Source organism: Glycine soja, chromosome 12 (assembly GCF_004193775.1).
Source record: "Glycine soja cultivar W05 chromosome 12, ASM419377v2, whole genome shotgun sequence".
NCBI classification, from domain to species: domain Eukaryota; kingdom Viridiplantae; phylum Streptophyta; class Magnoliopsida; order Fabales; family Fabaceae; genus Glycine; species Glycine soja.
The window spans coordinates 13,402,831-13,417,457 of NC_041013.1; the positions used below are offsets into that span (position 1 = coordinate 13,402,831).

Here is a 14,627-nt window from a genome sequence, read left to right on the forward strand (position 1 = left end):
CATCCGGGAATACAATTTTCACTACATTCATCAAAGATAAATCTCTATCGGTAACAGTAACCCCAGAGAGTGCATTAACTTTCATGAAAAGATCCCGAAATTGATGTAGAGCCCAAACAACATTATTAAGACGTCTTTCCAAGTAAGCAAAAGCAGCGGAGAATGTTATTCCTGTTTGTGTAACACCAATAATATCAACCAACAACAGTTTGTGCCTATTTGTTTTGTAGGTATTGTCAATAAAAAAACCAAATTACAAGAATTGGTTAATTTGACTGCATCAGGATGACTCCAGAACAAGTCAGGTACAACATTTTCATCCTTCATCCTATGCCAGTGAATATATTAATCTTGGTTAAGCAACATCATGAGTTGTTGCATTTCGGTGTTACTGTCTCTTATGGAAGAACGATAAGCATTTCTGGCATTTTAAATTTGTTTAATTGTTGTATAACTATTGGCATTGCGCTCTTAAACGTCAAAAGAATATTTCTTGGCTTCACCATGGACTTCGTCATATCAGTAACAACAATCTTCTCATCTTTAGTCAGTCAACCCGCATATGGATGACCAACAAATGACTTTGCCATTTTATGACTGAGTCCCACAAATTAACTTCACTATGCATCATTTTCCTCCCAAAACTGGCTTCGCACGCAACTTAAATGGGCATCCACCATTTTTATTGCTAGTGCATGTTCTAACCAAATCATTCTTCTTAGACCTATACTCACCACTCATTTCACAAGCTATTAACAGAAATAAGGCCCTTCCTCTAACACTAGTATTTGTGTTTGACTTCATTATCACGACAACAAATCTAATTTCATGAGCCACCGATCGAGCCTAATGTAAAAGTTCATCACGGGTAACAAACAACTATAACACAATTCAAAGAAGGTTTGAGATCAATGAACATTTATGTAATATAATTACGGTACCAACAACAAATTAGAGACATCAAAGCAATCAACGTGTTCTACTTTCATGCCAATATCTTCCTCATTTTCAACATTCATATCAACTTCTTCAGACATGATACTATCACACATCCATTGTTCTTCATCCATCTTAATAAAACATTTAACAAATTCAATGATAAACAAAAAATAACAAAAAAATTATACAATCACCTCATTTGTTATCAACACAAATATAGCTCTACAAAATTTAAAAAAATGTATTGTACATCATATAGCCACATACTACATTTTCACTACATATCTTCATTAAAATATTCAACTATAATAAATATAAGATAAATTCTAACAAATACACCATTCAATAAAATATCAAATTTGTTTAATTATCAATTGCTGTAATAAACATCTAAATACATCATTCAATTAAATATCATATTTGTTTAATTTTCAATCATTGTAATAAGCATCTAAATACATCATTCAATTAAATACCAAATTTGTTTAACTATTAATTACTGTAATAAACATCTAAATATAACATTCATTTAAATATCAAAATTATTTAATTACCAACTTTAGTAAATATTTCAAATGTATACAAAAAAATTGTTTTAACAATCTAATGTTACTATTACAATATTTTAAATTAATTTTTTGGCCATTCTAATCTTAGTTTTAGGAATCTAATCTAATCTTAATCTTAGCATTCTAATCTAATCTTAGTAGTAACTAAAATATGTTTTTTGTTTTTATAAAAAAAATTAATACTTAACAAATAAATCAATTTTTTTATTATAAAATTACACTAATTATTACAAAACAAAATTATACTACAAAATAATTTAAAAAACAATTCACAAATATTTATTTAGAATTTAAAAAAAAAATCATACAGATTGACAATTGAAAAACCACCAAACTCATCATATACTCGTGAACAATGTATGTACACCATCAAAGATAAAATATTAAAAAAAAAGGCTAATGAAAACAAGTTATATTAAGAGTGCGATTTAAAAAAAATGATACAAAAATGAAAAACATAACCTATTATTTATAACTAAAAATATACGTTTCATAATTAACATTATAAGTCGTATAATATATATATATATATATATATATATATATATATATATATATATATATATATAATGAGCTAATTTACATCTATCTTAACGATAAATTACTTAGATTGTATATTATTTATATTCTATTCATAGATTAACTAATAATGAAATAATATTAAAATGAAAGTCAGACAAAATGAAATTTCAAATCCTATATTTTTTTAGAATAATCCTTGACACTGATTTTTTATTCAACGGTTCACCATTTTAAAAAATTACTCGAACAAAAATACTAGATGCCGCACGCAGTTACCTTTAATTAGTCGTCAGAAGTAGTCATCTGTATTGGGCCAAGTTATGTTTGCCATAAGAAACAACTATTCTAGTTTTAAGTCACTTTTAACACTGGACCAACATAAAATCTACTCAAATTGAGTCATATTAGTGAACGACAATCAACTGAATTAACCAATTGAATCACTCATTAATCGATAATAAACAACTAACCTCACTAACAAATAGTTTTAGCCTCAACAAAAGCAAATGGGTAATTTTTCCTTTTTAAAATCATGTAATACTCTCCCAAGGTGGAATGCTAACCTCAATCTTAAGATACCATTGAAATTGAAGCGGAACGTTACTGAAAGATTTAATTTAACACGTGTGGCTGTGAATTGAGTGCTAGTACAACACTAATAATAACGCTGCATACCAACCACAGAAACAAACAAAAAAATCCAGCTGGCAGATAAGAAACAACAACAAACAACAGCAACAGAGCACGCCTTGCGTTGCATGGTGCCGACGCGGCGCACGTTAGCCGAGTTGCACGAATCCCTACATATAAAACACACCGTTTCGCTGTACTGATTTTTTTTGCCACTCTGCTGCAGTGCTGCTTCATACTTTTTCTCGCCTATAAAATGTCCGCCACTGCTTCACTCTGCGCCACTTCCAGAACAACTTTCTCATCATCGAAGCCCGTCGCGAGAAGAAGCTGCTTCGTCGCGGTTCCCAAAATCGCGTTTCCCAAGCTCCGTTTCAAACCCGTCGCTATGGCTACGCTCGGCGCTCGCATGGTGGCCGCCGCACCCACCGTCACTCCGCCGGCCTCGCTCGACTTCGAAACCTCCGTTTTCAAGAAGGAGAAGATTAACCTCGCTGGACACGACGAGGTTTTGAATTTCTCGCTTATTTTTCGCACTAACCGAAAAATGATTTTCTTTTTGTCTGGGTTAGACACCACGGGTGTCTTCATTCCATTGGTTCAGAAACTCATACCGCTCCCAATGATTGGCGGTAGCTGGTCTATGAGAATTTTGGAAACGGTGGAAATTACAGATTTTTCCGCTAAATACATAGTTGCGCCAATACTATGGGTTTAACTGAAAAAAATGATTAACTGTTTTAAATGTTTTGTTTCGGTAAGTTGGTGAAGAGACGGAAATGACCCTGCTGGTAATTTGTTTCCCTGCAGTACATCGTGAAAGGAGGGAGGGATTTGTTCCCTCTGTTGCAGGGTGCTTTCAAGGGGATTAAGCAGATTGGCGTCATTGGATGGGGTTCGCAGGTAAAAAAAAAATGAAAAAGTTTAATAAGTTTGTTCGTTCATGTGGCAAGGTTTTGGTTTTAATTTTTCTAAATTTGTTCTTTTGGTTTTGGACTTCTTAAATTGAATAGATAATATATAGTAGGATTGATGAGTTTTTTAATGATTAGTTTTTAAAAGTGATGACAAATATGATTTCTGACAGTGTAGGTATATTATTAAATTCAAATATTTTTTTGAGAGGAAATTCAAATAAATTTTAAAAAATATATTAATTTGGGAAATGATTTTTATGTGACATACCTAAATATATCATCTCATGTAGTATGACTTTAGATGCATGTGACTTCATTCATTATGAAACGAGGCTCGAAATTATTTTTTTAAAAAAATTAAATCTATGAAAATTAAAATCAATATTCTTTTTCCCACGCTGGTATCTTCTTTTTGAGGCAATTCTGTTCAAGGTTATGTGAGACACTTTTCAGATTCCAATTGTGGTTTGTCATGTTGTGGGGACTATAGCCCCAACAATTTTTTTTGGAAGACTGAAATTAAAATTTATTATATTTGTAGGGACTAAAAACTAACAAAAATTGATTTGTTATACTCGTTTCAGCACTGAATGTAACTTCTTTTTAACGAGATTTTTTGAACTGCCTTCACCAGGGACCTGCTCAGGCACAGAATTTGCGGGACTCGCTTGCTGATGCAAAGTCTGATATTGTGGTCAAGGTGATTCTGGGTTGATATCTTTGTTTCTTTTGAAGAAAATTTTTATTGATGGATCTCTCTTGAAATTGTGATTATTTATGTGTTGGTGTTTTGGCAATGCAGGTTGGGCTCAGGAAAGGTTCTCGCTCCTTTAATGAGGCTCGCGCAGCTGGTTTTAGTGAGGAGAATGGAACTTTGGGTGACATATGGGAAACTATCTCAGGCAGTGATCTTGTGTTGCTCTTGATTTCTGATGCTGCACAGGTTGGTTAATCGAAGTCAGTGCTCATTGTTTTAAAAACATTTTGATAAAGTGTTGAAGTTGTTGATGTTATGATATCCTCATGTCTCAAATTATGCTGATTTTGCAATAAAAGTGGACAAGTTGCACAATGCTGCAGTGATTTTGCTGCTTTATGATATATCATGTTTTTCTAAATATTTTTTTAATCATGCAGGCTGATAATTATGAAAAAATATTTTCCCACATGAAACCAAATAGCATACTGGGTCTGTCCCATGGTTTTCTTCTTGGGCATTTACAGTCAATAGGACTTGATTTTCCCAAGCACTTCAGTGTAATTGCTGTCTGCCCGAAAGGTATGGGTCCTTCTGTCAGGAGGCTGTATGTCCAAGGCAAAGAGATAAATGGTGCTGGAATTAATTCGAGTTTTGCAGTCCACCAGGTGAGATCCTTATGCCATTGTTTTCTCGTTTTCCCTCTCTCATTGTGGTGTCCCTGCCTGCAATCATTATTTTTTTTGGTATTATTTTGCTGGGGCTGAGCTCTATCATTGCATGCAGGATGTGGATGGCAGAGCTACTGATGTTGCTTTGGCATGGTCTGTTGCCCTTGGTTCGCCTTTTACATTTGCAACTTCGTTAGAGATGGAATACAGGAGTGACATCTTTGGGGAGAGAGGCAAGAATATCTCTCTCTTAGTTCCTTGATGTTTTTTTCTTTGAAGTCTTGTTGTCTAATTTCTGCTTTTATGGTTTATAGGCATTTTACTTGGTGCTGTTCATGGTATTGTGGAATCCTTGTTTAGGAGGTACACTGAACATGGAATGAGTGAAGATTTGGCCTATAACAACACTGTCGAGTCCATTACAGGAACTATATCTAAAATAATCTCGACTAAGGTTGTGATCTCATACTCATTTTAGTTCTGAATTTATGTCTCTTGGATTTTTTCCCTGAGCATGTGAATGTGTGCTTGTGAATAAACTTATTTTATTTATTTTTGTCTGATAGGGTATGTTGGCTGTATACAATGCTTTATCTGAAGATGAAAAGAGGGAATTTGAGAAAGCATATAGTGCTTCATATTATCCATGCATGGACATTTTGTATGAGTGCTATGAGGATATTGCTGCTGGAAGTGAGATTCGCAGTGTTGTCTTGGCTGGGCGGCGCTTTTATGTAAGTGCATATTCATTTTCCATGTAGAGTTGGCCATTATGCAACATACTCTGAACTATACCTGTATTTTACAGGAGAAAGAGGGTCTGCCTGCATTTCCCATGGGTAAAATTGATCAGACCCGGATGTGGAAGGTTGGTGAGCGTGTCCGTTCTACAAGGCCAGCTGGTGATCTAGGTCCATTATACCCATTTACTGCTGGGGTCTACGTGGCATTGATGATGGCCCAGGTATGTGCACTTAATTCTGTTAGAGATTTTTCTTGCTAGTTTATATATGTATATCCCTTGTGGCAGGCAGTCCTTATTTTATTGATAAGTTTGGAAAAAAGATCTTTTAGAGCAAGATGTATTTATCTCCAAAGCGAGCAATGGTATATTCACTCTTATATTTTAGTGTTTTAAAATCATAATGCCCTTTAATCAATTCAAGGATAAATACATGGTTGCTTGCAGACTTTAGATGAGCTTTATCTTCACATTTGGGCATTGGGACTGACTAGTAATGACAAATGATGGAATTTTTTCCCTATGAATTCTGATATTTGTGTTCTTTTCTTGTTTATCTTTATTTTTTTAGCATTAGAACAATAAGTTGACATTTTGTTTTGCTTTTTAAATTTTTGATTATGAAATTTCCAGATTGAGATCCTGAGGAAGAAGGGGCATTCTTACTCTGAAATTATTAACGAGAGTGTCATTGAGTCTGTTGATTCTTTGAATCCTTTCATGCATGCTCGTGGTGTTTCATTCATGGTTGATAACTGTTCAACTACGGCAAGGTTGGGTTCAAGGAAATGGGCTCCCCGATTTGATTACATCCTAACCCAGCAGGCCTTGGTGGCTGTGGACAATGGAGCACCTATCAACCAGGACCTAATCAGCAACTTCCTGTCAGACCAAGTGCATGGAGCCATTGAAGTTTGTGCTCAACTGAGACCTACAGTAGACATTTCTGTGCCACCAGATGCAGACTTTGTCCGTCCCGAGTTGCGTCAGTCTAGCAATTAGAACTTGAACCAAATTCTTGAGCCTATTCCTTTTTGGAATGCTTAGAATAGCAGCTGTCCTGTTGGTTTGAATTTTGTTCATATGGTTGAGTGCTGTGCTGTGGAAGTCTGTATTATCACTATGTAGTACTGAGATTTTAATAATGGGGAATGTTGCTTAATGTGAATTAGAAATGAGTTAATAAGACAAGTGAAGTTCATTACTAGGTTTCCATTGAGTGTTTCAGTATTTAGTAACTTAAATATCTACCCACTCAGCAAGAGTAATGTATGTGCTATCTAAATCTTAAGGATCTTAGGAATAACTGAGCAACAAACGATCTTCAAAAGAGTTGAAAAGATATCTAAGATTGAGATTAATTTGAACAATTTTAATAGTGTTTGACCGTTTAAAATTAATTTTACTACAACTTTTACTGCTTAGATTGGAATCATGTTTAATAGTCACTCTGCTCTAAAGCTAGAATGGTTTGAGTTAGTTTGAGTAAGTTTTACATTGCCTCTTACAAATTTGTTTTTCTCTTAATTTTCAAGACCAACACCAATGTCATTTGAATGAGTTGTATTTTGTGAAATGACGACCAAGGGAGAAAAATGCAGGATTGTAGGGAGCATGTTGAACGTTCCAAAGAAGATTTGTGTGGATTTTGAAAATAGAAAAAAAAAAAAAAGGTACAGAGGCCAGAATTGTTAAGAAACTGCTTTGGTTGGACTGCAACGTGATCATTATTTTTTAGTTTTTCTGCTTTTGAATAATTCCTCTTAATCAAAGTAGTTATTGCAATTTGTTAGAGTTGTTCCTAAACTTTAGGAGAAAGCAATTCTGATTTATCTTAGTTTCTTTTCTGTTTTCTGCAGCATTTATAAATGTATACGTTTGCAGCTGAATAAAAATATTCCTCCAATTCGTTTCCCTTCAAATTATATATTCTTTAGTGGTTTATTTCTCTGTTTTTCTACTGCATTTATTCTCTAAAAACTAACAACTGGTATCTAAAGCTATCTTCTTACGAGACCAGTAAATGGAAGGTGAAGGAAATTTCTCTCAAGTTGCTCTTCCACTCTTTGATGGCGAAGGTTATGACCTATGGTCAGTGAGAATGCAATCTTATCTAGAGGGACTAGATTTATGGGATGCTGTGGAAGAGAATTACGTTGTTCAATCGCTGCTCGAAAATCCCACCATGACCCAAATAAAAAATCACAAAGAAGGAAAAACAAGGAAGGCAAAGGCAAAGTCATGCTTGTTTGCTGGTGTTTCAAAAATGATCCAGACCAGAATCATGACTCTTAAATCATCCAAAGAAATTTGGGAATTTTTGAACGAAGAATATGCAGGGGACGACAAAATACGAGGTATGCAGGTACTTAATTTAAGGAGGGAATTTGAACAGCAAAGGATGAAAGAATCTGAGACAATCAAAGAATACTCAAACAATTTGTTGAGTATTGCCAACAAGATAAAGTTGTTGGGAAGTGATTTTTCTGATTCCAGAATTGTCGAGAAAATTCTGGTAACGGTGTCGGAAAAGTACGAAGCATCTATTGCTTTATTGGAGAACACAAAGGATCTCTCCAAGATCACTTTGGTAGAAGTGATACATGCCTTGCAAGCCCAGGAACAACGAAGATTGATAAGGCAAGAACATGTTGTTGAAGGTGCTCTACCAGCTAAGAGCCAACAAGCTAGAACTTGGAAAAGGAAAAACTACAAGAAGAATCATCCAACCAGCAATGATAGCAGTGCAAATAATCACAACAAAGGAAATGGTAAAAAGAAAAGTTACCCTCCTTGTCAGCATTGCGGCAAAAAGGGTCACCCTCCATTCAGATGTTGGAAGAGACCAGATGCAAAATACAGTAAGTGCAACCAAATGGGGCATGAAGCTGTGATTTGCCATAATAAAAATCATCAAGGCGAAGGAGCTCAGACTACTAATCAGGAAGAGGAAGATCAATTGTTTGTGGCCACTTGTTACTTGAGTAGTGAATCAAGTGAAAGTTGGTTGATTGATAGTGGTTGTACCAACCATATGACTTTTGACAAAGCAGTTTTTAGAGATTTGAGGCCAACCAATATCACCAAAGTCAGAATTGGAAATAGTGATTCTATCTCAGTTAGAGGAAAGGGGACAGTTGCAATCACAAGCTATGCTGGCACAAAGCTTATTCCTGACGTCCTCTTCGTTCCTGAAATTGACCAAAGTTTGCTAAGTGTTGGTCAATTGATTGATAGAGGATTTAAAGTTATTTTTGAAGACAAATATTGCTTGATAAAAGATGCAGCTGGTCAAGATATTTTCAAGGTGAAAATGAAAGGGAAAAGCTTTACTCTAAATCCATTGGAGGAGGAGCAAGCTGTTTTCTCGCTCAAGGAAGATCTCACAAAAATCTGGCACAAGAGGCTCGAGCATCATCATCAACAAGGATTGCAACAGCTAACTGAAAAAGGGTTGGCACTTGATGTTCCTAAGCTTAATGATCGAATTTCAATCTACAAGGCTTGTCAATTTGGAAAGCAAAACAGAAAACCTTTTCCAAAGGCTACATGGAGAGCGTCAAGAAAGTTGCAATTGATCCACACAGATGTTGCAAGGCTACAAAGAACTCCTTCATTAAAAGGTAATCTTTACTACATTATATTTGTTGATGACTTCACCGAAATGTGTTGGATTTTTTTCTTCAAGTACAAATCAGAGGTGGCTGAAATTTTTTGGAAGTTCAAAGTGAAGGTTGAGAATGAAAGTGGTCTAAAAATTCAAATTCTGAGGTTAGACAATGGAAAAGAGTACATGTCTGAAAAATTCAACCTATTTTGTGAAGATTCAGGCATTGAACATCAACTCACCACTCCCTATACTCCACAACAAAATGGAGTTAGTGAGAGAAGAAATCGATATATACTAGAGATGACAAGATACATGCTGTATAAGAAGAATTTGCCAAAGAAGTTCTGGGCGGAGGCAGCAAGCACATCTGTTTTTCTTCAAAATAGACTTCCAACAAAGGCATTGATGAATCAAACACCATTTGAGGCCTAGTATGGTTACAAACCATCATTGAAATTTCTTAAAATATTTGGTTGTTTGTGTTTTACTCATGTTCCATCCAGCAAGAGAGATAAGCTGAATAAAAGAGCATCACCAGGCATCTTTATAGGCTACAATACAACAAGCAAAGCCTATAAAATCTTCCAACCACAAACTAGAAAAATTGTTGTTAGCAGGGATGTGCGCTTTGCAGAAGATGAAGAGTGGAGTTGGGATGATCCAAAGATGATAAATCATGCCTCTGAAAATCTAAACTTGAAATTTCCTGCACCAAGTTCCGAAATTGAAGGCTGGTAGAATGAGTTAGTTGATGATGTTCCTGTTAGAGGTACTAGACTGCTCTTTGATATCTATGACAAATGTAACATTGCTGTATGTGAGCCTAAAAATTATGAAGAAGCCAAGAAAAATCAAGTTTGGGTTGCTACAATGAAGTGGGAGCTATCAATGATAGAGAAAAACCAAACTTGGCATCTTGTAGAAAGACCTCAAGACAAGAATGTGATTGGAGTCAAATGGGTATACAGAACAAAGCTTAATGTTGATGGTTCTATCAATAAACATAAGGCAAGACTTCTTATGAAGGGCTACACTCAAGTGTTTGGAGTAGATTACTCAGAAACATTTGCTCCAGTTGCTTGGTTAGACACCATCAGGTTGTTGCTTGCTGTGGCTACTCAGAAGAATTGGAGAATTTATCAACTTGACATTAAGTATGCATTTTTAAATGGCTTCCTACAAGAAGAAATTTATGTTGAGCAACCTCAAGGTTTTATAAAGGATGGAGAAGAAAATAAAGTTTATCTTCTCAAGAAAGCTCTTTATGGGCTTAAACAAGCTCCAAGAGCATGGAACAACAGAATAGATGAGCATTTGCTGAACTTGGGGTTTTCTAAAAGTCTGTCAGAGTCAACATTATATGTCAAAATAGATGGAGCTGATATTCTTATCATTTCACTATATGTGGATGATCTTTTTGTGATAGGTAGCAATTCAAGTCTTGTAGAGAAGTTCAAGAAAGAGATGATGAGATGATGGTGGTGTTTGAGATGACAGATCTTGGGTTAATGACGTTCTTTCTTGGAATGGAAATTAAACAAGGAGAACATGAAGTCTTTGTCTGCCAAAAGAAGTATGCCAAGGAGATTTTAAAGAAGTTTAAACTTGAAGAATGCAAAGAAATGAACACTCCGATGAATCAAAAGGAAAGGCTTTGCAAGGAAGATGGAACCGAGAAGATAGATCAAGCACACTTCAAAAGCATGATTGGATGTTTGTTGTACCTTTCAGCAACTCAGCCTGACATCCTAAATGGTGTAAGCATTTTGTCTCGATTTATGCATTGTGCAAGTGAAATGCATCTCAAGGTTGCAAAAAGAGTGATTAGATATGTTAAAGGAACTTGCAATTTTGGCATCAAGTACAAGAAAACTGAAAAGTTCAAGCTTATAGGCTTCTCTGACAGTGACTGGGGTGGTTCAATTGATGATATGAGAAGTACTTCAGGGTACAGTTTCAGCTTTGGATCAGGTGTCTTCTCATGGAGCTCGAAAAAACAAGAGAATGTTGCTTAATCTACATCAGAAGCTGAATTTGTTGCTGCTGTAGCTGCTGTCAATCAAGCTTTGTGGCTGAAAATTTTTTTGATTGATCTTAACATGGAGCAAAATGAGAGCACATTGATTTTTTTTTACAACAAAACTGCCATAGCTATTTCCCAGAATCCTATCTTTCATGGAAAAACCAAGCATTTCAATATCAAGTTGTTCTTTGTAAGAGAAGTACATAAAAGTGGAGCTGTTAGTCTTGTCTACTGCAAAACAGAGAACCAGGTTGCAGATTTGTTTACCAAGCCAGTTAGCAAGTTCGAGTTTCTCAGACAGAAGTTAGGACTTTGTAGATCTTAAAGCAAGGAGGAGTGTTAAGAAACTGCTTTGGACGGCAACATGATCATTATTTTTCAGTTTTTTCTGTTTTTGAATAAGTCCTCCTAATCAAAGTAGTTATTGCAATTTGTTAGAGAGTTGTTCCTAAATTTTAGGAGAAAGCAATTCTCATTTATCTAAGTTAGTTTCTTTTCTGTTTTCTGCAGCATTTATAAATGTATACGTTTGCAGCTGAATAAAAATATTCCTCCAATTCGTTTCCCTTCAAATTATATGTTCTTCAGTAGTTTATTTCTCTGTTTTTCTACTGCATTTATTCTCTAAAAACCAACAAGAATGAAGTATTAGTTTTACTCTTAAGTGTCTTTGTTGTATTGATAATTAGTGTCGGCTTAGGTAGAGAATATGCACAACTGGCCATAGAAACTACAATGCATGTAGCTAATACTTGTTTGCAGATTCACCTAGCGTACATAGTTTACTGAGCAGTAGTATATCAAGTTTGGCATTCAAGCTATACGGTAAGATGCTTGCATAGCTATGCTACAAAGTCCTTCCTTAGCATCCACACCCCTTTGCATCCTAATATACCCTTCTTCACCCCACTCAGTTCCCCAAGAGTTCTTAACCAACCAATACTTAGTCCCATCATCACTAACACCATATCCCACAGCAGTGACACCATGATCTAACTCAGTTCCACATGAACCAGTGAAAACACCACTCTTGTAAAATTGAAAGTCAGAGCCACTAGCCTTGGTCCTTGATGGGTGTCACTGCACCCTTTTGCCTCCAATCCACTATGGATGGTACTGCCCTCACATTTTCATACTTGAAAGTGGTTGTCCTAAATATGGAGGAACACATGTGCCCCTTGAATCTATTTCTTGGTGCTATGAACTCCTCCTTGGTGAGGTCTGCAAATTGATTAATGCCTAGCTTGTAAGGTTTATTGGCAGCATTGTTGAAGGCTTCAATGTAATTCACATTTTCCTTGAATATCCTGAAACGCTTTTCCCTTTCCTGGGGGATACTTATACCCTCTGCCATAGCGAGCCATCCATTGTTCGTGCCTCTCATACATGGAGGCATCTTGGAGAGTGCGGCATGTGACTTGAAAAGCCCAGAATTCCAAACAGAAAAACAATGCCAATGAAATGTGACAGAATTGGTTTTTTGCAACCATGGTATACAGTGTAGTGTGACAATAACTGGAACAACTACTTCAGGCTTGTTAGTTAAATGTGTGAACGATGTGTTGTGTCGTGGTATTCAGGATTATTTGTGGCCTTTATATAGTCATGTTAACGTTCAATTCTAAATTAGTCTTAGTTTTCAACAATTTTTTGGACATATGTTAAATTTAAATGAAAATAATTACTGATGGAAATAATTTATTACAGCATTTATTTTCAGAAACATAATAAAAAATGAAACTATTTTTTGACGTATTTAAATAAGATAAATTTCGGAATGCACTGAGGAACCTAATGTGTAACGAACGAGTAGCAATTTTTTAATGCTCGTATAAATTTTTATTATGACTCAAAAAATTTGAATTGGGAAACATAATATGTAATAATAAAAATATTTGAAAATTATGATAATTTTGAAAACTCTTTTTAATGAGTTTTATTTCCTATTTCAAATTTAGGCCTCCTTCCTTTTTATATGCTTCCTCTCCTCCCTTTGTTCGATATTTGGTTTTTTCCCCTCTTTTTCTTTGTTCATTTTCCTTTATTTTTGCATAACGTTATATAAAACATTTCTAATGTTACCTTCTTTTTTCAATTTTAGTGGCGTGACAAAGGGTGTTGTTCCTCACTCTAGTTCTCCTTTGCCATCTTAACAACTCGGGTGGGAGCAACCAACTAATTAAATGGAGAAATTGAAACAAAATCAACATATTTAATTAATTAATTAAATTTAAAATCTATTATAAAAGAAGGTTTTGGTACATGGACATATGCTATTTTTTTATGAAAATTAATTATTGATAAAATCACTATATATTTCGTACCAATAATAAACAAATAAAAAAAATGAACTAAATCTACTTTTTATAAAAGAAAGTAAAAAAGAAGCATGAAAGATATCACCTTACTAAAGGGAATCCTACCTAAAATAACACCTTTAGTAATATCAGTCTTGGAACATGTGTGTATATAAAATTATTTAAATATTTATTGACATATCTACTAACATATATCGATTAAAATTTAAACTAAATAATTAATAATATATTAAAAACTCAAAATAATATAAAAATTAATTTTATAAATTATTAATTAATTCAATAATAATATAATAAATGTTTAATATCAATTTTATATTTGTCATATATATTAACAAATAATAAAAAATTAATACAATGACACCTCAAGGGATGACTTGGAAAAATATATAGTCAATCTATCATGGAAATAATATATGATTGACAAATATAGTTAATAGAAAATCATACTTAAATGGTAATGACATTTAAAAATTGGAAAAAGCCACCATATTCTACATGAAATGGTTAATGGAAGAGAGATTTGTCAACAGTTGGGCCACTCATAATTTGTTGCAAGTATCCAAAGGGTCTTCTACGCTACCTCATCAGTGGGGAGACTGGAAAAGTCTCCAGTCAACAATTTAAAAAAACTTGATCATATATCGTAAGGCAATGACATTTATATTTAAAATAATTAGAAAAATAATAAGCACAAAATTAGTTATTTTTTTAATCATTTTCATAGCTTTTCATATGAAATATTTTACCATTTCTAAAGTAGAAGCTAGCAAGTTTTTTTCATGACCCTAAATCAATTTATCTTTTCTATATCTAACTTTTTTTTTTTTATCATTTCTACTGATTATTCATCATTTAAAATTTATATTTATATTAATTTACTTTTGATCAAATTTCTTTGTGTTAATTGCATTTATATTTATTTGTTTTATTATTTTGTATTATTTTTTATTCATTCATTTTTATATTTAAACTAGTTACATAAAAAC

General features: G+C 34.2%; 3 protein-coding genes across 3 annotated transcripts; 2 read left to right on the plus strand and 1 right to left on the minus strand.

Moving 5' to 3' along the window:
- The first annotated feature begins 2,853 nt into the window (after positions 1-2,853).
- On the plus strand, positions 2,854-6,878 carry LOC114379261 (ketol-acid reductoisomerase, chloroplastic-like). The gene is made up of 10 exons (XM_028337890.1): positions 2,854-3,168; positions 3,471-3,563; positions 4,212-4,277; positions 4,380-4,520; positions 4,715-4,942; positions 5,061-5,178; positions 5,260-5,399; positions 5,512-5,679; positions 5,754-5,909; positions 6,321-6,878. Exons 1-10 carry the CDS (start codon positions 2,917-2,919, stop codon positions 6,687-6,689), a joined length of 1,731 nt encoding a protein of 576 aa, XP_028193691.1. The 5' UTR covers positions 2,854-2,916; the 3' UTR covers positions 6,690-6,878.
- A 3,894-nt stretch (positions 6,879-10,772) lies between these two features.
- On the plus strand, positions 10,773-11,312 carry LOC114378763 (uncharacterized mitochondrial protein AtMg00810-like). The gene has a single exon (XM_028337390.1). The coding sequence runs from the start codon at positions 10,773-10,775 to the stop codon at positions 11,310-11,312; it is 540 nt and encodes a 179-aa protein (XP_028193191.1).
- Positions 11,313-12,133: 821 nt separating this feature from the next.
- On the minus strand, positions 12,134-12,674 carry LOC114378764 (senescence-specific cysteine protease SAG39-like). The gene is made up of 2 exons (XM_028337391.1): positions 12,380-12,674; positions 12,134-12,312 (listed from the first exon to the last, which is right to left on the minus strand). Exons 1-2 carry the CDS (start codon positions 12,672-12,674, stop codon positions 12,134-12,136), a joined length of 474 nt encoding a protein of 157 aa, XP_028193192.1.
- Between the last annotated feature and the right edge of the window lie 1,953 nt (positions 12,675-14,627).